The sequence below is a fragment of the Pelobates fuscus genome, chromosome 8 (genome assembly GCF_036172605.1).
Source record: "Pelobates fuscus isolate aPelFus1 chromosome 8, aPelFus1.pri, whole genome shotgun sequence".
NCBI classification, from domain to species: Eukaryota; Metazoa; Chordata; class Amphibia; order Anura; family Pelobatidae; genus Pelobates; species Pelobates fuscus.
In genome coordinates this window covers 178,284,457-178,310,880 of record NC_086324.1, presented here as the reverse complement: position 1 = coordinate 178,310,880, position 26,424 = coordinate 178,284,457, and the positions used below count along the sequence as shown (strand labels likewise).

Genomic DNA, 26,424 nt, shown 5'->3' with positions numbered 1-26,424 from the left:
CACTTGGCATGGCCCGGAGTTCTGGGTCACTCTTAAAAAAAGCTCATGAGATGTGGGACCCGGCAAGGTAGTCCCTTTTACTTTATTTTTATTGGAGCCTCTTAACCACTGGTTCATTTAGTTTTGGGAGAGGAGAGTCTCAGGGGCATCTAAAAGGAATTTAGGACTTGGAAGGAAGACTTAATTTTGCTGTTTTTGTCTGACCCCGGAGGTATCCAAGCAACTCCTGTCTCTCGAGCATAAAATAATAAATAAAACAAAGTGCCGTCTCCGAGGATGTCTTCCATGTATCTTCTCTCCATAGTAAAAGCAACCTCTTCTTATCTAGCACATGAATAACTTGTTACAAAATCAAACTCTGGCTCTCACGGCCATGCTGTGCTGCGCTCCAGCAATGTTGGAGAGATATTCCGAGCAGCGCCCAGGTTCCTCCATGGGGAATGTATATCTGTACTTTCACACCACCCATGATCTTCATATACTCACCTTTAATTGGCACTACACATTAATGGCTTGCTCATTCTTTGTGTCCTAAAACTGTCGGAAATAAAGAGAGTTTAAAACCCGTCCAAGTGTAATGAAGATTGAACGCCTTCTGATGTACGACAAGAGTTTCTTTTAATTTAGGGAAAACACATTTCAAGATGCTTTTTATGGGATGCCTCTAGACCAGTGATGGCTAACCTTGACACCATAAATTGTTTCTGGACTACATTTCCCATGATGCTCAGCTAGCGTTTATCACTCTAAAAGCCATCACTGCTCTAGACTGACTGTAATCAAAGAAATCTCATATTAAAGAAGCCCTACGTCTTCTTAGTCCTCAGATTGTTTTATCTGCTTCATGGACTCATTGAGCTGACTATATCGTACCTCCAACGTTTCATATGGGCACTGAGGGACCCTTTAATTGTAGGGGTGCGAGTGGGGGTGTGGCCAGAGGCGGGGCTCTTCTTACTAAAAACAATGTATCCTATTTACACAGACTGATTTCTAAACACATTTATTGGAGTTTAAAGACACATTACTGGGAGTATTATTGCTGTGGAGCTCTGTTATGCACTCAGACACATTACTGGGAGTATTATTGCTGTGGGGCTCTGTTATACACTCAGACACATTACTGGGAGTATTATTGCTGTGGAGCTCTGTTATACACTCAGACACATTACTGGGAGTATTATTGCTGTGGAGCTCTGTTATACACTCAGACACATTACTGGGAGTATTATTGCTGTGGAGCTCTGTTATACACTCAGACACATTACTGGGAGTATTATTGCTGTGGAGCTCTGTTATACACTCAGACACATTACTGGGAGTATTATTGCTGTGGAGCTCTGTTATACACTCAGACACATTACTGGGAGTATTATTACTGTGGAGCTCTGTTATACATTCAGATACATTACTGGGAGTATTATTGCTGTGGAGCTCTGTTATACACTCAGACACATTACTGGGAGTATTATTGCTGTGGAGCTCTGTTATACACTCAGACACATTACTGGGAGTATTATTGCTGTGGAGCTCTGTTATACACACAGACACATTACTGGGAGTATTATTGCTGTGGAGCTCTGTTATACATTCAGATACATTACTGGGAGTATTATTGCTGTGGAGCTCTGTTATACACTCAGACACATTACTTGGAGTATTATTGCTGTGGGGCTCTGTTATACACTCAGACACATTACTGGGAGTATTATTGCTGTGGAGCTCTGTTACACACACAGACACATTACTGGGAGTATTATTGCTGTGGAGCTCTGTTATACACTCAGACACATTACTGGGAGTATTATTGCTGTGGAGCTCTGTTATACACTCAGACACATTACTGGGAGTATTATTGCTGTGGAGCTCTGTTATACACTCAGACACATTACTGGGAGTATTATTGCTGTGGAGCTCTGTTATACACTCAGACACATTACTGGGAGTATTATTGCTGTGGAGCTCTGTTATACACTCAGACACATTACTGGGAGTATTATTGCTGTGGAGCTCTGTTACACACACAGACACATTACTGGGAGTATTATTGCTGTGGAGCTCTGTTATACACTCAGACACATTACTGGGAGTATTATTGCTGTGGAGCTCTGTTATACACTCCGACTCCCAAACAATATGGAGCTCCTAGAAAAAGAGGGACGTTATGATAGAAAAGAGGGATAATTGGGATGTTTGTGGAACACCCATTCCCCCAAAAAGGATTCTAATGTCAAAATCAAGGTGTGGGGAGGGGTAGGGTCGGCACACCACCTAGCTCACAGTGGTGACTGGGACAGAAAACAGGTGTGGATATTATGCAGGAGATAGATTGCAAGCTCTTCAGGAGAATCATTACTGCAGTAAATTCTGCAGTCTGATTAGTCCTTAATTGAGGGTTCAGAGAGGGATACTCCCTCTGTCCTGCTCCCCGGTTTCAGTGAGCGTGGCTTAACTGCTAGGACAAAAATATGGGGCGTAACAAGAGTAATAATGTATTGCTGTAATGAGTGAATCAGGGAGAGGATTGCATCAGAGGAACTTTCTGGTTTTGGTACGTCAGATAAATGGGAATAAATATAAATGGCAGCCCAGGCCTGCAAGACCGGCTGGGAGTGTGGGTGTATCTGCTTATTTACTGAGCTGTCACGGCTCATCGCTGCTCGAACGCAGTGTTAATGCTGTGTAATACACAGGCAGAGCTATGTTACTCTAACAGATTGTGAACGCTCACATTATGGCTTAGAGAAAGGATGACTCCCTGTGCCAAGGCAATGTGACGCCCCATGGAATTAATCCACAGTTTGCTGAATGCACTGACTGTCATCAGGAAGAGGAGCTCATACATCCAATAATTAATTAGAAACAAGGCAGAACAGAGCCATCCTGCCCATATTAACTGACCGTAAGAAATAAATGATGTACCACAAGCAGTACGTACAAAAATCATAAAATGGAATGAAATGTGGACCGTACTCCGATCTGCTGCTTTCTCTTTATTATCTCAGTAATTCACAGCTGCAGATCTAACCCACGGAGAACCTCGCATTTCTAGACTATTTCTAAAGCTTGATATTCAGGGAAATCAATCTAAACACTTTGGTTCGATATTTTGTTTTAGACCAGCAGTTATGGGAAATTAGAAAGAGGCAGCATTGCTTAATATTAAGCTGGAAGAATTTCTACAATTCAGCTATTTTGGCCTCGTCAGCTCACAACAATTCCTAATTTAAGTTAATAGACTCCTTATTAGACTCTTGTATAACAAAAAAATGCAGTTCGGCCAAACCGATTTGTCCCAAAAAACCTTTATCTTTGGGTGGTGTGAAATTTGGCCAAGTGGCATGTTGGTTCGGAAGAATTTGAACTATGATATCATTTCAGGAAAGGCAATTTGGAATAACCAAACAGGTGCGAAAACGGGCCAATCAGTTTACTGCAAAATAAATACATCCATATAGATATATAAAGTGAGGAGCATTTCCCATCGTTTGGTTCATAAATCAAGTGAGAAGAAGTGACCGATAGAGGGAATAAAGTGGAGGAACAGCAAATCGCTATTTCTCTATTATTTACTAAATACATCATGTATAGATATAGCATTTTCACTCCTCCTCCATCCCCGTCTGTGAATAAAGTCATCGTTCATCTCTGTTTGTGGCGCCATGGGTGGAATAACGAATCGTGAATCAAAACAAAACTGTTTGTCGCTGCTCGTTTTGTTTGTATCATGTTACTTTGAAGTTGGACGAACCGCCAATCATCCCAGTTTCGGATGAATTCTAATTGGTTTGAAACTGAATGCACACGTCTAGGCGGTACTGTTATTCCTTCATGAAAACTGGCTAATTATATCTTGAATGGATTAGACAGCAGGTATCAGTGATATCCTTTACTCACATTGCTCATTCCTCAGTCCATCCTTAGCAGACGTTTAGACCATTTAGAGAGATGTGTTTAGCGAGCAGAGACTAATTATTAGCAAATGAAAACCTTTCACACTTAGCGTAGTGGATTATACAGATATTGTGTTTCTGTTGTCCACCTGACCTGTATTCATTGATTTATTATAAACAGTGTCAGCGTAACGTGTATTAATTGATTTATTATACATAGTGTCAGCATAACGTGTATTAATCGATTTATTATACACAGTGTCAGGGTAACGTGTATTAATTGATTTATTATACACAATGTCAGGGTAACGTGTATTAATTGATTTATTATACACAGTGTCAGCGTAACGTGTATTAATTGATTTATTATACACAGTGTCAGCATAACGTGTATTAATCGATTTATTATACACAGTGTCAGGGTAACGTGTATTAATTGATTTATTATACACAATGTCAGGGTAACAAGTATTAATTGATTTATTATACACAATGTCAGGGTAACAAGTATTAATTGATTTATTATACACAGTGTCAGAGTAACGTGTATTAATTGATTTATTATACACAATGTCAGGGTAACAAGTATTAATTGATTTATTATACACAATGTCAGGGTAACAAGTATTAATTGATTTATTATACACAATGTCAGGGTAACAAGTATTAATTGATTTATTATACACAGTGTCAGGGTAATGGGAATTGGAGTGCATGTAATATATGTAGAAATTGTATATTAGCTTGTATTAGTGTTTCATTTCTCTGTATGTGTGACTGTCATTTGATATCTCTGTTTGACTGACAGGCACTCTGTTAGGCTCCTCAACAAGCTCCCAAATGAATTCAGGAGGAACAGAGTCTGGTGGAGGTGTTCCTCGAGGCTGGAACGGTGGATTTACCTCTCCTAGCATGGAGGAAAATTTCTATCCTTTCTTATTGGAGCGACGTACCTCCTACATTGGAGAGGAAGAGGAAGAGCAAGGAGAAGAGGACTTGAGCCTGGCCCTGGAAAGAAAGGACAAGGACCTTCTGCTGGCCGCGGAGTTGGGCAAGGCCCTACTGGAGCGAAATGATCAACTGGAGCGGGAGAGAGAGGCAATCGAGGAGGAATTGAGGGAGACGCAAGAGGTGAGAGAGTAAGATAATTAGTAGAAAATGGTATGAGGAAGGAAGCCATGTTTATGGCTTATGTGGAGATCATTTATTTTGAGATGTAACATGAAAATATATATATAGATTCTAGTTTATTTATTTAGTTCTAGTGGTGCTTTATTGTGAGATCAGAGTTTATTCATCCAGACTGACCACTGGGTCACGGTGACATCAGAGTTTATTCATTGAGGTCCATTGATGGTTGTTGCTGAAGTGAATGCATTCATTGAGGTTTATTGATCATTCATGGTGAGGTGAATTTATTCATTGCGGTTAATTGATCATTCATGGTGAGGTGAATTTATTCTTAGAGGTTTATTGATCATTCATGGTGAGGTGAATGTATTCATTGAGGTCCATTAATGGTTGTTGGTGAGGTGAATGCATTCATTGAGGTTTATTGATCATTCTTGGTCAGGTGAATTTATTCATTGAGGTTTATTGATCATTCATGGTGAGGTGAATGTATTCATTGAGGTTTATTGATCATTCATGGTGAGGTGAATTTATTAATTGAGGTTTATTGATCATTCATGGTGAGGTGAATTTATTAATTGAGGTTTATTGATCATTCATGGTGAGGTGAATGTATTCATTGAGGTCCATTAATGGTTGTTGGTGAGGTGAATGCATTCATTGAGGTTTATTGATCATTCATGGTGAGGTGAATTTATTCATTGAGGTTTATTGATCATTCATGGTGAGGTGAATTTATTCATTGAGGTTTATTGATCATTCTTGGTCAGGTGAATTTATTCATTGAGGTTTATTGATCATTCATGGTGAGGTGAATTTATTAATTGAGGTTTATTGATCATTCATGGTGAGGTGAATTTATTAATTGAGGTTTATTGATCATTCATGGTGAGGTGAATGTATTCATTGAGGTTTATTGATCATTCATGGTGAGGTGAATGTATTCATTGAGGTTTTTTGATCATTCACTCACTCCCCCCACTCCCCCAAAATAACATCTTCACCTATGTGCCTCTAGCCTGCGGGGCTAGAGTTCACTCTTGCGAGATCTAAGCGTTGCAACGCACAGATCTCGCGAGAGGAACCCGGCGGAGCTGCTGGCAAGAGCTCCCCGGGTCCTCTCCTGCCTCCCTCGCTTCCTGTGGGTCAGTGAGGGGAGGCTTAGACCAGAGCCGGCACTCGGATAGCGCAGGCTCTGCATGAGCCGACAGGGGGGATCCTGAGATCTCCCCTGCCGGTCTCACTCCAAAGGCGTGCCGCGGGGATTAGGGTGCGCCCAGGCACACCCGGCACATCCCGTGCGCACGCCTATGCTTGCAGGATTGTGTTTAGCAGGGAGAAGTGTTTGTATGTAAGCTTGAATGTATGGAGTATGTGTGTGTGAATGTAAGTGTGTCTTTTTGTTTACTGTTGGTATGTGAATGCAGTTGTGTGTGCAGATACACAGACACACATATACAAACATTGATACATGCAGATACACAGACACCTAGATACAAACACTGACGCCTGCAGATATACAGATACCTAAACTGACACATGAAGATACACAGACACATAGATACAAATACTGACACCTGCAGATACACAGACACACATATACAAACACTGACACCTGCAGATATACAGTCACCTAGATACAAACACTGACACATGCAGATACACAGATACAAACACTGACACATGCAGATACACAGATACAAACACTGACACATGAAGATACACAGACACACATATACAAACATTGATACATGCAGATACACAGACACCTAAATACAAACACTGACACCTGCAGATATACAGACACCTAGATACAAACACTGACACATGCAGATACACAGACACCTAAATACAAACACTGACACCTGCAGATACACAGACACACATATACAAACACTGACACATGCAGACACATAGATACAAACACTGACACATGAAGATACACAGACAGATACAAATACTGACACTTGCAGATACAAAGACACACATATACAAACATTGATACATGCAGATACACAGACACCTAAATACAAACACTGACACCTGCAGATACACAGACACTTAAATACAAACACTGACACATGCAGACACACAGACACAGAGAAACAAACACTGACACACATAGAGATGCACATACACACAGGTAAGCATACACACAGATGCTCTCACTTCCTCCCAGCACTGCTGATATTTGTGGGCCGGTTCTGCTCTTAAAGGTCCACATGATCATTGGGTATCTCTAAGTGCATGGACCACCTGGTGGGTCCCTTCAGTGAGCAGGCCCCAATGCAGTCGCACCACCAGCACTAGCGGTAGTTCCGAGACTGGGTATGACCCATTAAAACATATCTTCCAGGTTGAAAACAAGCGGTGAGCTGACATTTTCAGCCGCTTTACAGATATTAAATCAGTAGACATTGTCTGGGAGAAAAATGCGTTCCTCTACAGACTGGTAATAATAACCAGGGTATAAATGAAGGTGAGTGATGCTTTATGGAAATACTCGTTTGGGTATTGAAGGGGTATCACAGGTAGATTATGATGAGTTCTGTCTTACAGCGATTGGAACAAGAAAAACACGCAATGCGTCTGAAAATGGACGTTCAGGAGAGTGAATGGAGAGCACAAATCACAGATCTCGAGACAGACCTTGCTGAATCCAGAATGCAGATGAGACAGTTCATGACAGAACAACGAGAGTGTGGCCGAGAAACAGCCAGTGCAGTGCACGAGCTTTCAGATCAAAACCAGAGACTGCTGGAGCAGATAGCACAGGTAAGTGAGACAGACACACTTTGAGAGGTCATTAGGACATCTATGGAGCATCCATACTGGGAAAATAGCTACGCGATTGGTGGTCAGGGGGCCGAGAGATACCTGAACAAAGATTCACCGGGTCACAGCACAGTCTCAATCTGGCAAACAGTTCCAGAGCTTCTCCAAGTCAGGCGCTCATGCATAGAATGGGTTCACGCAATCCCCAGAGGTCCCCGATTTCGGGGAGAATAAGCATCCAAGAGGTCTCCATACTCCCCTTTTCAGACCATGATGGAATGGGACTCCGTGACGCTGCAGTAAAGTCATCCAACGTAATATTACGTCATGCAATCAGTATTACATAATAGATTTAATAGTAAATCAGGAATCATTAATACATCTCAGAATTAATATTATATCAGGAATCGTTATACTGTATCAACTATATAGGGAATCCTTGGATCTCTCCCACTCTACTAACTGCCTCTTTTAGGTTTGAAGCAGTCTCTTATTATCTTGCTGTCTCTCTGGTGGCAGCGGTGGGATGTGAACCCACATTCTATGTTTGTATCATTTGCAACAGACTCTCAGACAGTTACTGTCTCTTTATTCTTCACAGTTGGAGCAGTCTCTCTCACTCCATTACTGTCTCTTTAGGCTTCACATTTGGAGCAGTCTCTCTCACACCATTACTGTCTCTTTAGGCTTCACATTTGGAGCAGTCTCTCTCACACTATTACTGTCTCTTTAGGCTTCACATTTGGAGCAGTCTATCTCATTCCATTAATGTCTCTTTAGGCTTCACATTTGGAGCAGTCTCTAACAGCTGAGATTCAGTCTTTAAGAAACGAGAACCGAGAATTAACTCTGAGCCGAGGACACTTCACTCCCTGTTTGCAGAGCCTACAGAGTGAGGTAAGTGGGGAGAAGAACCTACATAATGCAGTAAGGAAGGGAAGGGGGAGGGGGCAGAACCTGCAGAGTAAAGAGGGGGGGTGGGGCAGTACCCGCAGACTCAAGGGGGGGGGGGCAGAACCTGCAGAGTAAAGAGAGGGGGGGCAGTACCTGCAGAGTAAAGAAAGGGGGGGCAGTACCTGCAGAGTAAAGAAAGGGGGGCAGTACCTGCAGAGTAAAGAGAGGGGGGCAGTACCTGCAGAGTAAAGAAAGGGGGGCCAGAACCTGTGGAGTAAAGAAAGGGGGGCCAGAACATGTGGAGTAAAGAGAGAGGGGGCAGAACATGTGGAGTAAAGAGAGGGGGGGGCAGAACATGTGGAGTAAAAAGAGGGGGGGCAGAACATGTGGAGTAAAGAGAGGGGGGGCAGAACATGTGGAGTAGAGAGGGGGGGCAGAATATGTGGAGTAGAGAGGGGGGGGCAGAACATGTGGAGTAGAGAGAAGGGGGGCAGAACCTGCTGAGTAAAGAGGGGGGGCAGAACATGTGGAGTAAAGAGGGGGGGGCAGAACCTGCTGAGTAAAGAGAGGGGGGCAGAACATGTGGAGTAAAGAGAGCCCGGCAGTACATGTGGAGTAAAGAGAGGGGGGCAGAACCTGCTGAGTAAAGAGAGGGGGGCAGAACATGTGGAGTAAAGACAGGGGGGGCAGAACATGTGGAGTAAAGAGAGGGGGGTGCAGAACATGTGGAGTAAAGAGAGGGGGGTGCAGAACATGTGGAGTAAAGAGAGGGGGGCAGAACATGTGGAGTAAAGAGAGGGGGGGCGGAACCTGCAGAGTAAAGAGAGGGGGGGTGGGGCAGAACCTGTGGAGTAAAGAGAGGGGGTGGGGCAGAACATGTGGAGTAAACAGAGGGGGGGCAGTACATGTGGAGTAAAGAGAGGGGGGCAGAACATGTGCAGTAAAGAGAGGGGGGAGAACCTGCTGAGTAAAGAGAAGGGGGGGCAGAACATGTGGAGTAAAGAGAGGGGGGGCAGAACCTGCAGAGTAAAGAGAGGGGGGCAGAACATGTGGAGTAAAGAGAGGGGGGCAGAACATATGGAGTAAAGAGAGGGGGGGGGGACCTGCTGAGTAAAGAGAAGGGGGGGCAGAACATGTGGAGTAAAGAGAGGGGGGGGCAGAACCTGCAGAGTAAAGAGAGGGGGGGGCAGAACCTGCAGAGTAAAGAGAGGAGGGGGGCAGGGCCTGCTGAGTAAAGAGAGGGGGGGGCAGAACATGTGGAGTAAAGAGAGGGGGCAGAACATGTGGAGTAAAGAGAGGGGACAGAACATGTGGAGTAAAGAGAGGGGGGGCAGAACCTGTGGAGTAAAGAGAGGGGGGGGCAGAACCTGTGGAGTAAAGAGAGGGGGGGGGGCAGAACATGTGGAGTAAAGAGAGGGGGGGCAGAACATGTGGAGTAAAGAGAGAGGGGGGCAGAACATGTGGAGTAAAGAGAGAGGGGGGCAGAACATGTGGAGTAAAGAGGGGGGGGCAGAACATGTGGAGTAAAGAGAGAGGGGCAGAACATGTGGAGTAAAGAGAGAGGGGGGGGCAGAACATGTGGAGTAATGAGAGGGGGGGAGGTGGCAGAGCAGACGATGAAAGGGGAAATAACTCCATTCCCCATATGCTGCTTGTGTGAGATAAGCTATCTGTCTGTCTGTGTGAGTGAGACATGCTGTCCTTCCATACATACAGAATGCTCTGCTGGTGGACAAGAAGAGAGAGCTGGAGTCTCAGATTAAACAGCTACGAGAGCAGTATGAGAATGCCCAAAATACAGTGTTTACCCTCAAAGAAACAACCCTGCATTTGGAGAGAGAGAAAAGAGAAAATGAAATGAAGGTAAGAGAAATATCTGCTGAGACAGATAGAAAGCTTGAAAAAGGGAGCAATGAGAGACGATGAGAGAGAGAAACTCAGATATCCTTGGTGACAGGGACCATGAGATAGTCACTACGAGAGAGACTCTGAGATAGTAATGATGAGCAAGAGTGACCATGGGATAGTAACAATGAGAAAGAGAGACCATGGGATAGTAACTGTGAGAAAGAGAGACCATGGGATAGTAACGATGAGAAAGAGAGACCATGGGATAGTAACTGTGAGAAAGAGAGAACATGGGATAGTAACTGTGAGAAAGAGAGACCATGGGATAGTAACTGTGAGAAAGAGAGACCATGGGATAGTAACTGTGAGAAAGAGAGACCATGGGATAGTAACTGTGAGAAAGAGAGACCATGGGATAGTAACGATGAGCAAGAGTGACCATGGGATAGTAACTGTGAGAAAGAGAGACCATGGGATAGTAACTGTGAGAAAGAGAGACCATGGGATAGTAACTGTGAGAAAGAGAGACCATGGGATAGTAACTGTGAGAAAGAGAGACCATGGGATAGTAACTGTGAGAAAGAGAGACCATGGGATAGTAACTGTGAGAAAGAGAGACCATGGGATAGTAACGATGAGAAAGAGAGACCATGGGATAGTAACGATGAGAAAGAGAGACCATGGGATAGTAACTGTGAGAAAGAGAGACCATGGGATAGTAACTGTGAGAAAGAGAGACCATGGGATAGTAACGATGAGAAAGAGAGACCATGGGATAGTAACTGTGAGAAAGAGAGACCATGGGATAGTAACTGTGAGAAAGAGAGACCATGGGATAGTAACTGTGAGAAAGAGAGACCATGGGATAGTAACTGTGAGAAAGAGAGACCATGGGATAGTAACTGTGAGAAAGAGAGACCATGGGATAGTAACTGTGAGAAAGAGAGACCATGGGATAGTAACGATGAGAAAGAGAGACCATGGGATAGTAACGATGAGAAAGAGAGACCATGGGATAGTAACTGTGAGAAAGAGAGACCATGGGATAGTAACTGTGAGAAAGAGAGACCATGGGATAGTAACTGTGAGAAAGAGAGACCATGGGATAGTAACGATGAGAAAGAGAGACCATGGGATAGTAACTGTGAGAAAGAGAGACCATGGGATAGTAACTGTGAGAAAGAGAGACCATGGGATAGTAACTGTGAGAAAGAGAGACCATGGGATAGTAACTGTGAGAAAGAGAGACCATGGGATAGTAACTGTGAGAAAGAGAGACCATGGGATAGTAACTGTGAGAAAGAGAGACCATGGGATAGTAACTGTGAGAAAGAGAGACCATGGGATAGTAACGATGAGAAAGAGAGACCATGGGATAGTAACTGTGAGAAAGAGAGACCATGGGATAGTAACTGTGAGAAAGAGAGACCATGGGATAGTAACTGTGAGAAAGAGAGACCATGGGATAGTAATGATGATAAAGAGAGACCATGGGATAGTAACTGTGAGAAAGAGAGACCATGGGATAGTAACTGTGAGAAAGAGAGACCATGGGATAGTAACTGTGAGAAAGAGAGACCATGGGATAGTAACTGTGAGAAAGAGAGACCATGGGATAGTAACGATGAGAAAGAGAGACCATGGGATAGTAACTGTGAGAAAGAGAGACCATGGGATAGTAACTGTGAGAAAGAGAGACCATGGGATAGTAACTGTGAGAAAGAGAGACCATGGGATAGTAACTGTGAGAAAGAGAGACCATGGGATAGTAACTGTGAGAAAGAGAGACCATGGGATAGTAACTGTGAGAAAGAGAGACCATGGGATAGTAACTGTGAGAAAGAGAGACCATGGGATAGTAACTGTGAGAAAGAGAGACCATGGGATAGTAACTGTGAGAAAGAGAGACCATGGGATAGTAACTGTGAGAAAGAGAGACCATGGGATAGTAACTGTGAGAAAGAGAGACCATGGGATAGTAACTGTGAGAAAGAGAGACCATGGGATAGTAACTGTGAGAAAGAGAGACCATGGGATAGTAACGATGAGAAAGAGAGACCATGGGATAGTAACTGTGAGAAAGAGAGACCATGGGATAGTAACTGTAAGAAAGAGAGACCATGGGATAGTAACTGTGAGAAAGAGAGACCATGGGATAGTAACTGTGAGAAAGAGAGACCATGGGATAGTAACTGTGAGAAAGAGAGACCATGGGATAGTAACTGTGAGAAAGAGAGACCATGGGATAGTAACTGTGAGAAAGAGAGACCATGGGATAGTAACTGTGAGAAAGAGAGACCATGGGATAGTAACTGTGAGAAAGAGAGACCATGGGATAGTAACTGTGAGAAAGAGAGATCATGGGATAGTAACTGTGAGAAAGAGAGACCATGGGATAGTAACGATGAGAAAGAGAGACCATGGGATAGTAACTGTGAGAAAGAGAGAACATGGGATAGTAACTGTGAGAGAGAGAGACCATGGGATAGTAACTGTGAGAAAGAGAGACCATGGGATAGTAACTGTGAGAAAGAGAGACCATGGGATAGTAACTGTGAGAAAGAGAGACCATGGGATAGTAACTGTGAGAAAGAGAGACCATGGGATAGTAACTGTGAGAAAGAGAGACCATGGGATAGTAACTGTGAGAAAGAGAGACCAGGGGAAAATAAGAGTGATCATTAGAGTACTTACAGTAGTTGCTAATAGTCACTGAATGTCTCCTCAGATGCAGCAGTTACAGCATCAGCTGCAGGAACTCAGAGACAGTCAGAGAACATTGCAGATTCAGCTGAGAGAGCTGCAAGATGAGCAGCACATAAGAGACTGTCAGCACTCTATGGAAGACAGTCATTACTCTCTGCACTCCGAGATCCAGCAGAGTACGGCAGACCACGACCATGAGGTGACTCTTTAATAGCGAGAGCATCTGTCTCTTCACACAACTACAGTGTATGTCTCTTCTCATTGGAACATCCTCTGTTTCTTCTCACAACTAATGTGTCTCTTATCACTAGTGTGTGTGTCTCTTCTTTTCTATACATTACCTGTCTCTTTGTCTCCTAATATTGTCTTTCCCTCACCCCTTTGTATAGCATGTCCCCCTGTATAGTATCCCTCTCTCCTCCCCTAAATGGTATGGCATCTCTTACTCACTGTCTGCTCAACCTGCTCAACCTCCCCAACCGATGAAAGGTCTCTCTCTGTCCCCCAATTGGTATGGTATTTATGTCAAGCTCAGGGTGCTGCCTGCATAGTATGCCCTTAGTTGGACAGCCTGCATGATTGGCAGGCAGCCTGACATGCATTCATGCCAGGCTGACCTTCCAATTCTTTGGACAGACATGCCCCCTTTTTGGGCATGTTCACCCCCTTTTGGCAGGTCTGGTCACGTGATTCGCACCAGTGGCACACTCTTTTACCCCGCACATTAACTTCCTGCTTCACTGGACACTGCTGTTAGGGGGTATGGATTTACTTGAAAGATGAAAACATAAGTTAGAGAGAGATTAGCATAGAGTATGTGTCTTCTTCTAGCTGCATCCTATGAGTTTCTCTCCAGCACCATCTCCATCAGATACATGACGCTTGGGAGGTATGACTGTTTTAGTGTTTTTGGTCGATAAGATTCCGTAATTAGGCCCATAATAATTGTCAGCACCAGGCCCACTGGGCTCTTAATCCGTCCCTGATGATATCGGAGCTGTCAGATTAGGTAAAGTAGTGTAGCATTGCAGTATATTCTAAAGCCGTTTTTATTGAGATGACAGAAATTTGTAGTGACGAGCATTTGGGAGTTCCTCCCTTTATCGATCCAAGCAAGTTAGGACAGCTGTAATGCACAGGGAAAACAGCTGCACTGCCCCCTAGTGGTCAGGTCTCCTGGGCCTCTATCCCACCTGTTTATTGGGGTAACTCTGTGTTGGTATCTGAGCTCACAGTGATTCCGGTGATACCCCCTCCCTAATGCAGGCATTAATTACCCCAGCCATATTATTAACCCCTTCTATCCATGGCTGCGATGTAAGTAAATGGGTCCTGGCTTTCGAGATGTGAGAGGGAGAGTATCCCCGCAGTAAGGGCTTGAATTCTGTATAAACAGAATGGAGAGAACCTGCCTGACTGGTGATTACTTGTGTAGTAGTAGATCTGAGCGCTGCCTGCCAGCAGCCGTCTTTGTTAGTTCTATCTCTGGTTTTAGCCCCGAAGGCATCTCTTGGATGGTATGACTGTCAGTCTTGTAGCAAGTTATTCTCTCAGTTAATTGTACAAACATGCAGAAAATTCCTTAATATGCCCCCCCCCCCCCCCCCCTAGCACTCCCCCTTAGAAAAAACACGAATCCTTTCTGCCAGCCTGCCCTGAAACACAATCTGCTCTTTGTGATCCTCCAGCCTACGGTAAAAGCCTGATTTCTGTAAGCGCAATCCAAAAACAGCTGCACTGCCCCCTAGTGGTCAGGTCTCCTGGGCCTCTATCCCACCTGTTTATTGGGGTAACTCTGTGTTGGTATCTGAGCTCACAGGGATTCCGGTGATACCCCCTCCCTAATGCAGGCATTAATTACCCCAGCCATATTATTAACCCCTTCTATCCATGGCTGCGATGTAAGTAAATGGGTCCTGGCTTTCGAGATGTGAGAGGGAGAGTATCCCCGCAGTAAGGGCTTGAATTCTGTATAAACAGAATGGAGAGAACCTGCCTGACTGGTGATTACTTGTGTAGTAGTAGATCTGAGCGCTGCCTGCCAGCAGCCGTCTTTGTTAGTTCTATCTCTGGTTTTAGCCCCGAAGGCATCTCTTGGATGGTATGACTGTCAGTCTTGTAGCAAGTTATTCTCTCAGTTAATTGTACAAACATGCAGAAAATTCCTTAATATGCCCCCCCCCCCCCAGCACTCCCCCTTAGAAAAAACACGAATCCTTTCTGCCAGCCTGCCCTGAAACACAATCTGCTCTTTGTGATCCTCCAGCCTACGGTAAAAGCCTGATTTCTGTAAGCGCAATCCAAGGGGCTGTATAACACAAGGGGCTATTCAATAAACCAAGGGGCTATTCATTAAACCAAGGGGCTGTATAACAAGGGGTTATTCAATAAACTGTAAATGGCATTTCTCCGTAGTGAGTCGGTATTTTTACGTAATGAGTCGGTATTTCTCCGCAATGAGTCGGTATTTCTCCGTAATGAGTCTGTATTTCTCCGTAATGAGTCTGTATTTCTCCGTAATGAGTCTGTATTTCTCCGTAATGAGTCTGTATTTCTCCGTAATGAGTCTGTATTTCTCCGTAATGAGTCTGTATTTCTCCGTAATGAGTCGGTATTTCTCCGCAATGAGTCTGTATTTCTCCGTAATGAGTCTGTATTTCTCCGTAATGAGTCTGTATTTCTCCGCAATGAGTCGGTATTTCTCCGCAGTGAGTCTGTATTTCTCCGTAATGAGTCTGTATTTCTCCATAATGAGTCGGTATTTCTCCGTAATGAGTCTGTATTTCTCCATAGTGAGTCGGTATTTCTCCGTAATGAGTCAGTATTTCTCCGTAATGAGTCTGTATTTCTCCGTAATGAGTCGGTATTTCTCCGTAATGAGTCGGTATTTCTCCGCAATGAGTCTGTATTTCTCCATAATGAGTCTGTATTTCTCCGTAATGAGTCTGTATTTCTCCGTAATGAGTCTGTATTTCTCCGTAATGAGTCGGTATTTCTCCGTAATGAGTCTGTATTTCTCCGTAATGAGTCTGTATTTCTCCGCAGTGAGTCTGTATTTCTCCGTAATGAGTCGGTATTTCTCCGTAATGAGTCTGTATTTCTCCGCAATGAGTCTGTATTTCTCCGCAATGAGTCTGTATTTCTCCGTAATGAGTCTGTATTTCTCCATAATGAGTCTGTATTTCTCCGCAATGAGTCTGTATTTCTCCATAATGAGTCTGTATTTCTCCGTAATGAGTCTGTATTTCTCCGTAATGAGTCGGTATTTCTCCGTAATGAGTCGGTATTTCTCCTCAATGAGTCTGTATTTCTCAGCAGTGAGTCTGTATTTCTCCGTAATGAGTCGGTATTTCTCCATAGTGAGTCGGTATTTCTCCGTAATGAGTCTGTATTTCTCCGCAGTGAGTCTGTATTTCTCCGTAATGAGTCGGTATTTCTCCATAGTGAGTCGGTATTTCTCCGTAATGAGTCTGTATTTCTCCGCAATGAGTCTGTATTTCTCAGCAGTGAGTCTGTATTTCTCCGTAATGAGTCGGTATTTCTCCATAGTGAGTCGGTATTTCTCCGTAATGAGTCTGTATTTCTCCGCAGTGAGTCTGTATTTCTCCGTAATGAGTCGGTATTTCTCCGTAATGAGTCGGTATTTCTCCGTAATGAGTCGGTATTTCTCCGTAATGAGTCTGTATTTCTCCGTAGTGAGTCGGTATTTCTCCGTAATGAGTCGGTATTTCTCCGTAATGAGTCGGTATTTCTCCGTAGTGAGTCAGTATTTCTCCGTAATGAGTCGGTATTTCTCTGTAGTGAGTCGGTATTTCTTCATAATGAGTCGGTATTTCTCCGTAATGAGTCTGCAAAGTTCTATTCATTAAACTCTAATATGTAGTGAAATGAATTGAAATGAATGTTTTGTTTTTCATCTGGAGAGAGTCTCTAACTACAGCATCTCATTCTTTAACTAAACCACTCTAGTTTGGGGATTCCCCTGATGGGATCTCTACCTCTACGGATGGTCAACTGGAGATGTATCTCGTCCAAAGAGAAGGAGACATAGTTAAAGAACGAGAGGAAGAGGTCGCTCAACTACAGAATCAGGTGAGGACCATACATTCATATACAATCACACACCATCTCCTTTTCAAACCATCACTCCTAAACATCATGAGTTCCAGGTGAACAATATAAGGAGTCCTCTTTCCCAGGGGACACACAATATAAACAGTCCTCTTTCCCAGGGGACACACAATATAAAAAGTCCTCTTTCCCAGGGGACACACAATATAAAAAGTCCTCTTTCCCAGGGGACACACAATATAAACAGTCCTCTTTCCCAGGGGACACACAATATAAAGAGTCCTCTTTCCCAGGGGACACACAATATAAAGAGTCCTCTTTCCCAGGGGAAACACAATATAAAGAGTCCTCTTTCCCAGGGGACACACATTATAAAAAGAGTCCTCTTTCCCAGGGGACACACAGTATAAAGAGTCCTCTTTCCCAGGGGACACACAATATAAAGAGTCCTCTTTCCCAGGGGACACACAATATAAAGAGTCCTCTTTCCCAGGGGACACACAATATAAAGAGTCCTCTTTCCCAGGGGACACACATTATAAAAAGAGTCCTCTTTCCCAGGGGACACACAATATAAAGAGTCCTCTTTCCCAGGGGACACACAATATAAAGAGTCCTCTTTCCCAGGGGACACACAATATAAGGAGTCCTCTTTCCCAGGGGACACACAATATAAACAGTCCTCTTTCCCAGGGGACACACAATATAAAGAGTCCTCTTTCCCAGGGGACACACAATATAAAGAGTCCTCTTTCCCAGGGGAAACACAATATAAAGAGTCCTCTTTCCCAGGGGACACGCAATATAAAGAGTCCTCTTTCCCAGGGGAAACACAATATAAAGAGTCCTCTTTCCCAGGGGACACACATTATAAAAAGAGTCCTCTTTCCCAGGGGACTCACAATATAAAGAGTCCTCTTTCCCAGGGGACACACAATATAAAGAGTCCTCTTTCCCAGGGGACACACAATATAAAGAGTCCTCTTTCCCAGGGGAAACACAATATAAAGAGTCCTCTTTCCCAGGGGACACACAATATAAAGAGTCCTCTTTCCCAGGGGACACACAATATAAAGAGTCCTCTTTCCCAGGGGAAACACAATATAAAGAGTCCTCTTTCCCAGGGGACACACAATATAAAGAGTCCTCTTTCCCAGGGGAAACACAATATAAAGAGTCCTCTTTCCCAGGGGACACACAATATAAAGAGTCCTCTTTCCCAGGGGACACACAATATAAACAGTCCTCTTCCCCAGGGCACACATTATATAAAGAGTCCTCTTTCTCAGGGGACACACAATATAAAGAGTCCTATTTCCCAGGGGACACACAATATAAAGAGTCCTCTTTCCCAGGGGACACACAATATAAAGAGTCCTCTTTCCCAGGGGACACACAATATAAAGAGTCCTCTTTCCCAGGGGACACACAATATAAAGAGTCCTATTTCCCAGGGGACACACAATATAAAGAGTTGTATTTTCTCTTAGGTGATTTTACAATATGCAGAACTTGAATCACTCCGTGAGGAGCTGCATCGGCTCCGAGATGGATCCCAGCAGACTGACACTGATGCGGTTGTAAGGCAGGCGGTGTGTGACCGTGATGAAGCCATACTGAAGTGAGTGATGATTAGACACACGCTAAATATGGACAAGGGGTTCCGCAGTGTGAGTCTGAAGCAGGGACCTAGCAATCCACACTCCTGGTGGCATTTGCCAAATTTGTAGAAGACAGGCCAGAATCTGAAATAAAGTAAGATCTTGTTTGGCTGCTTTGTGTGGCTCGTTGCACAATTTCTGATGTGTTCTGTGGGATGGTCAAAGTGTGAGACTAGGATAGTGTGGCTCAGGCCTGGGGAGTGGAGAATTAAAGGTTTGGTATCTTTTTAACAGATTCGATGTTTTGTAATCAGCATGACGTAAATCTTTAAATGCTCTATCTTTCGTGGCAGGAAGGGGGAGCTGGAGATGGAATTGGCAAAGTGTTGTCAGGAGAAGGAGTCCCTGAGCCGCCAGTTACTAAGCGCCGTTCAACAGAAAGTAATGCTGAGCCAGGAGTTGGAGGCATGGCAGGTGAGGTGGGACGTATGGAAAGGGGGATATGTCAATCTGGGGTCTGTGGGTGGAGTGCACGGAAAAGGAAAAGCTGGGGGTAGGTAAGGCTGGTGGGTAGTTCCTGCGGTATAATTTGGGGTAGTTCCCGTGGCTATAGCTCTGGGTAGGTATGGAAAAAGGAGGGTAGTTCCTGTGGGTATAGCTGGGGGTAGGTACTGAAAAGGGAGGGTAGTTCCTGTAGGTACCCCCAGCCACTGTGTGTGTGGCTGGGGGTAGGTACTGAAAAGGAGGGTATTCCTGTGGGTATGGCTGGGGGGTAGGTACTGAAAAAGGAGGGTATTCCTGTGGGTATGGCTGGGGGGTAGGTGCTGAAAAAGGAGGGTAGTTCCTGTGGGTATAGCTGGGGGGTAGGTACTGAAAAGGAGGGTATTCCTGTGGGTATGGCTGGGGGTAGGTACTGAAAAAGGAGGGTAGTTCCTGTGGGTATAGCTGGGGGTAGATACTGAAAAGGGAGGGTAGTTTCTGTAGGTACCCCCAGCCACTGTGAGTGTGGCTAGGGGTAGGTACTGAAAAGGAGGGTAGTTCCTGTGGGTATGGCTGGGGGTAGGTACTGAAAAGGAGGGTATTCCTGTGGGTATGGCTGGGGGTAGGTGCTGAAAAAGGAGGGTAGTTCCTGTGGGTATAGCTGGGGGGTAGGTACTGAAAAAGGAAGGGTAGTTCCTGTAGGTACCCCCAGCCACTGTAAGTGTGGCTGGGGGTAGGTACTGAAAAGGAGGGTAGTTCCTGCGGGTATAGCTGGGGGGTAGGTACTGAAAAAGGAGGGTAGTTCCTGTGGGTATGGCTGGGGGTAGGTACTGAAAAAGGAGGGTAGTTCCTGCAGGTATAGCTGGGGGTAGGTACTGCAAAGGAGGGTAGTTCCTGTGGGTATGGCTGGGGGTAGGTACTGAAAAAGGAGGGTAGTTCCTGTGGGTATAGCTGGGGGTAGGTACTGAAAAAGGAGGGTAGTTCCTGTGGGTATGGCTGGGGGTAGGTACTGTGAAAAAGGAGGGTAGTTCCTGTGGGTATAGCTGGGGGGTAGGTACTGCAAAGGAGGGTATTTCCTGTGGGTATGGCTTGGGTGGAGGGGGGGGGGGGAATGGAAAGAAAGTAAAGGGGGAGCATACAGTCATAGAATGATAAGCACGTTCAGATAGGGTGTTGGTAGACACAGCAGTCATGTTGGGAGATGTTTCCATAGCTCTAATGTCTGATGTCCCCATAGGATGACATGCAACTGGTAATTAACCAGCAGCTGAAGATCCAGCGCGTACAAGAGGCCCAGCGCGACACTGAAGCATCTCCACTGACCCCAGGGCGAAGAGAGAGTACAAGGCGACCCCGGGACTCCGGAGGCGGAATATTTTCATTCTTAAAGAGGATGTAATGGGAGGAAGAAATATCTGCCCCAAATGAGACAATATCAGGACTTTGCCCTGTAATGGGAGGGGCAGACTCCTCATCACCCAGCAGTGGGAGGAACAGAGTGTATCACCCAGCAGTGAGAGGAACAGAGTGTATCACCCAGCAGTGGGAGGAGCAATGTGTATCACCCAGCAGTGAGAGGAACAGAGTGTATCACCCAGCAGTGGGAGGAGCAATGTGTATCACCCAGCAGTAGGAGGAGCAATGTGTATCACCCAGCAGTGGGAGGAGCAATGTGTATCATCCAGCAGTGGGAGGAGCAATGTGTATCACCCAGCAGTGGGAGGAACAGAGTGTATCACCCAGCAGTGGGAGGAACAGAGTGTATCACCCAGCAGTGGGAGGAGCAATGTGTATCACCTAGCAGTGGGAGGAGCAATGTGTATCACCCAGCAGTAGGTTGAGAAGACTATGACACCCTGCGGTGGGAAAAATCTGTGTCATCCTTCTGTGGGCGGAACAGACTCTGTGTCACCCTGCTGTGGGCGGAGCAGACTCTGTCACCCTGCGGTGGGAAGAGCAGACTGTCACCCTGCGGTGGGTGGAGCAACTCTGTGTCACACTGTGGTGGGAGGAGCAGACTGTGTCACCCTACAGTGGGCACAGCAGACTCCGTGTTACCCTGCAGTGGGAGGAGCAGACTCTGTGTCACTCTGCGGTGGGAGGAGCAGACTCTATGTCACTCTGCGGTGGGAGGAGCAGACTCTGTGTCACCCTGCGGTGGGCGGAGCAGACTCTGTGTCACTCTGCGGTGGGAGGAGCAGACTCTGTGTCACCCTGCGGTTGGAGGTGCAGAATCTGTGTCACCCTGCGGTGGGCGGAGCAGACTCTGTGTCACCCTGCAGTGGGAGGAGCAGACTTTCAGTCACCCTGCGATGGGAGGAGCAGATTCTGTGTCACCGTGCAGTGGGAGGAGCAGACTCTGTGTCACCCTGTGGTGGGTGGAGCAGACTCTGTCACCCTGCGGTGGGTGGAGCAGACTCTGTGTCACCCTGCGGTGGGTGGAGCAGACTCTGTGTCACCCTGCGGTGGGTGGAGCAGACTCTGTGTCACCCTGCGGTGGGTGGAGCAGACTCTGTGTCACCCTGCGGTGGGTGGAGCAGACTCTGTGTCACCCTGCGGTGGGTGGAGCAGACTCTGTGTCACCCTGCGGTGGGCGGAGCAGACTCTGTGTCACCCTGCGGTGGGTGGAGCAGACTTTATACTCAGTGCTGTCCCTCTGGGTGTACATGACAGGTTCTACTATTTGTGTATTATATATTGTGTATTATATTGTGTATTATATTTTGTGTACTTACTACATGTATATAAATAAATATTTACAGTAACTTGCCCCTTAATGTCCAACAGAAATCCAACAAACAGATATCAAACAATAAATAAGGGGTGACGCCAATCTGAGTATATAGTAGGGACCAGTGGTGACCCACAATGTATGAATCAGGTTTACTCAATACATTGTAACACTAATAACACACTCGCTATCACACAACGGGACAATTGAACATATTTCACATTAAAATGAAGACAATATCCAATTGGATTTTTCTAATCTTTGTGGTGTGAATATTATTATCCACGCACAGTTTAGTTAATAGGCCCCAATCACTCTCATTCTATAATGGTCGGGTACACAGTAAAGAACACCAAGACCCCCTCAGCTCCATGATGTATCTCCACGTAGTGATATGTGCCCCCTGTTTAAACCCTGCAGCTGGTCACATGGCCAATTCTGCAGGACCGTGCTTACATTGAGAGGTTACCCTGCTTCTAGTCGCTCTCACACTTATTTTAGCCACCGTCTGATTGCCACATATGCTCATTGGATTGGTAGAGATCACCAACGTGATGATAAAGTGATGATCTCAGCCAAAGAGGCGGAGCTACACGGCAGAGATAGCGGAACGCTGACTAGGTCACTATCGTGTAAGGAAAGCCTGATGCTATAGTGTTCCTTTAACATATCAATAAACATATTATTCACTTATTACAAATGTCCCATGTTCACAGCTCCTTGGATAGTCCTAATCAATCCCCAATTGAATATTGCTGGGCAAGATTTCCAAATGATTTAATATTTTTGGATAAACTTTTAAAATAATTTACAAGTATGAAAAACGTTTTAATTTAGTAATATTTTGATAAATTACTATGTTGAAAAAATAATTGGAAACATTTATCCAACAATATTAAGATTCAATAAATCTAAAACATTGACAGACTTCAAAACAAAACACGATGGTCTCTAGTCATTAAGAAATGCAAAGGGTTCACAATTGGGGGTACCCCAAGATACTAAGACTAATATAGATCCATTCAGGGGATTCTCTCAGATTGTATTTTTAAGATATATATATATACTTAAACTTCTTGGGTGAAGTTGTTCCATATATTCCATCCATGTTTAATTATAGGCAGGGGCTCTCTCTCCATCTTTAATTGGAAGGAGATTTGTGTCTTTAATATTGCCCACGTTGGGGACTCCAAATTGTACAATCCATTTTTGCTGCTATCAGAATATGAGTTGCTATATATCCATCTTTTTGCGACAGTTTAGGCCAGTCAAGATGTAGTAGGGCAATTTTGGGAGAGAACATGATATGGGTACCTGTGAGGTTCTCTAATATGTTAAATGTTAACTCCCAAAAAGGTTTGAATTTCTGACAGTTCCACCAGAAATGGATATAAGAACCTTCTAGATGGTTACAGCGCCAGCAAAGAGAGGAATATGTGGGGAACATCGTATTTGGTTAATATCTTGTACTGTAGCTCTATGAGATTAAGACAATGTATAGATTTCTTGACTTTTGGTATGATTTTATACCAGTCCAAAATCTGAGTCTCTATTTCAAGATCACTTTTCCAATTATTTATAATACTGGGTCTGTTATAAACGGATCTTCATCATCAAAAATGTAACTTTTCATCAAAGTTCTAACATTATCTCCGTATTTCAATGAGGATTCCAGTCCTATGATTTCATTATCTTTTTTGCATGTAAAATTTCTCAAATAACTTCATTCTGTGAAAAGCAGAAGACGTCTTTGGGGAGAAGATGGAATTCAAGAATTGTTTGATGGAAAGCTTTAATATGAGGACCATTTAAAATATCCATTAAAACATTGATACCATTCTTTTTCCATGTAGATAAATTGATTTCTTCCATATTATATTCTAGAAGGCGTATACTGCTCTTAGCTCTGATACTATTATCCCATGATAAATTGGATTCTGTCTTGAATCTGGACCAGAACTTTAGAATTTGAGAAGTAAAATAGTGTCTGAAATCCTGTCAATGGCCAATCGTTTGGGATCAATCCACAATAAAAGGGAAAGGTCCGATATTTCCAGCATAAATTTTTTAATATCATGCCAAGAATCTTTAAATTCTGTTTTAAATCATTTAGAAATATGTTAAAGAATAGCATCATGGTATTTATTGATATTGGGGATGGCTGGTCCGCATTTATCTATGCTTTTCTCCAATATCTATCTTTTTATTCTTGGCTTTTTCCCTTTAGATATATAATCAGAAAATGTTCTCTGTATTTTAAGTAAATTCGATCTATGTAAACATGTGGGGATCACCCCAAAGAGAGAGTTCCAGATTGGAAGCACATAAGATTTGATGACGTTAATTCGTCACAGCCATGAAAGTTCCAAAGGCTGATTTAACAGTGCCTCCCAACTAGCCTTGATTAATGTTTTGCCTGAGAAGTGAGCATTATACCTAGATACTCAGTACTGTCTGTTTCCTATTTAAAGGCATATTCTCTCTTGAGTATATCTTTGGTATCCTTATCTAGGTCCCAGCTCATAATAATTGATTTAGATGTATTAAGCTTATAGTTTGACATATTACCAAATATTTCTAATTCTTTAAGGAGACAATTTATAGAATTTTCAGGATCTGTTAATGTCATTATGACATCATCGGCATATAGACTTCATTTTGTCTCTCTGTGATCAAATTGGATTCTAATATATTGGGAGAGGGGCTTCAAAGTAAGGAACCCTAAACCGAGAAGAAGTGATACCCGAACCTATTATCCTAGCTGAGGGATTGGTATAGAGAGCAGATACTGCCTGGAGGATCCAGCTGTTAAAGCCTCTGTTAATTAATGTTTGGAACATAAAGGTCCAACTTACTCTATCGAAGGCTTTATTCGCATCGAGCGATAGGATCTTCCGGTCTGACCGGTCCTTCTGTTAGTTAAAACCTGTCTGCTAAGGATGGATTAGAGATAGAATTGTAGATTTCAGTCTATCTTCTATAATAGCAGAGTATAATTTTATATCCGCATTAATGAGTGAGATGGGGCGATAATTTTCAATCTGGGAGGGAGCTTTATTATTTTTTAATATAGGTATTATATTTGCCTGAAGTAGTTCAGCCCCAATTTCGCTTCCATCTGAAAATAAATGAAATCATTTTGCAAGATGTTTACATAAATCATCTGTTATGGTTTCATAAAATATTCCGGGAAACCCATCAGGACCAGGGGCTTTATTTTTTTACATTTTATCTATAGCTAGACCCACTTCTTCTTCCAGTATTGGTTGGTTTAGATCTCTAATTTGATCCTCTGTAAGGGGAGATAAGCCACATTTCTCTAGATGTTCTTGGATCTCAGAATTTGTTTTAAGAGTTTTTAGATTATACATATTCTGATATTCTGATATGGGATCCAAGGGCCTCGACAATTTCTGATGGAGAATAGATGGTTTCCCCTTTATTTGATATTTTATAGATTCTTTGAGTGGCAGTACGCTTTTTTAATTTATTTCATAGAGCTCCAGAAGCAGGTCATAGACCTTACCTTGGAGAACAAGCGGCAGTGGAAGCATGTCAATCTGCGGCCTCTCTGACGCAGTGTCAATCTGCGGCCTCTCTGACGCAGTGTCAATCTGCGGCCTCTCTGACACAGCGTCAATCTGCGGCCTCTCTGACACAGCGTCAATCTGCGGCCTCTCTGACACAGCGTCAATCTGCGGCCTCTCTGACACAGCGTCAATCTGCGGCCTCTCTGACACAGTGTCAATCTGCGGCCTCTCTGACACAGTGTCAATCTGCGGCCTCTCTGACACAGTGTCAATCTGCGGCCTCTCTGACACAGTGTCAATCTGCGGCCTCTCTGACACAGTGTCAATCTGCGGCCTCTCTGACACAGTGACAATCTGCGGCCTCTCTGACACAGTGTCAATCTGCGGCCTCTCTGACACAGTGTCAATCTGCGGCCTCTCTGACACAGTGTCAATCTGCGGCCTCTCTGACACAGTGTCAATCTGCGGCCTCTCTGACACAGGGTCAATCTGCGGCCTCTCTGACACAGTGTCAATCTGCGGCCTCTCTGACACAGCGTCAATCTGCGGCCTCTCTGACACAGCGTCAATCTGCGGCCTCTCTGACACAGCGTCAATCTGCGGCCTCTCTGACACAGCGTCAATCTGCGGCCTCTCTGACACAGCGTCAATCTGCGGCCTCTCTGACACAGCGTCAATCTGCGGCCTCTCTGACACAGCGTCAATCTGCGGCCTCTCTGACACAGCGTCAATCTGCGGCCTCTCTGACACAGCGTCAATCTGCG

General features: G+C 44.3%; 1 protein-coding gene across 1 annotated transcript in view; it reads left to right on the top strand.

The window, feature by feature from the left end:
* Positions 1–21,453, top strand: part of BICDL2 (BICD family like cargo adaptor 2) — a 29,924-nt gene extending 8,471 nt beyond the window's left edge. Inside the window, exons 2-10 of the mRNA XM_063429118.1 lie at positions 4,702–5,024; positions 7,584–7,799; positions 8,580–8,696; positions 10,410–10,556; positions 13,270–13,446; positions 17,217–17,339; positions 18,809–18,939; positions 19,273–19,393; positions 20,637–21,453. Coding sequence (XP_063285188.1) covers positions 4,734–5,024; positions 7,584–7,799; positions 8,580–8,696; positions 10,410–10,556; positions 13,270–13,446; positions 17,217–17,339; positions 18,809–18,939; positions 19,273–19,393; positions 20,637–20,798 — 1,485 coding nt within the window. The 5' untranslated portion in view covers positions 4,702–4,733 and the 3' untranslated portion in view covers positions 20,799–21,453. The remainder of the gene's footprint in view (positions 1–4,701; positions 5,025–7,583; positions 7,800–8,579; positions 8,697–10,409; positions 10,557–13,269; positions 13,447–17,216; positions 17,340–18,808; positions 18,940–19,272; positions 19,394–20,636) is intronic.
* The last annotated feature ends 4,971 nt before the right edge of the window (positions 21,454–26,424 follow it).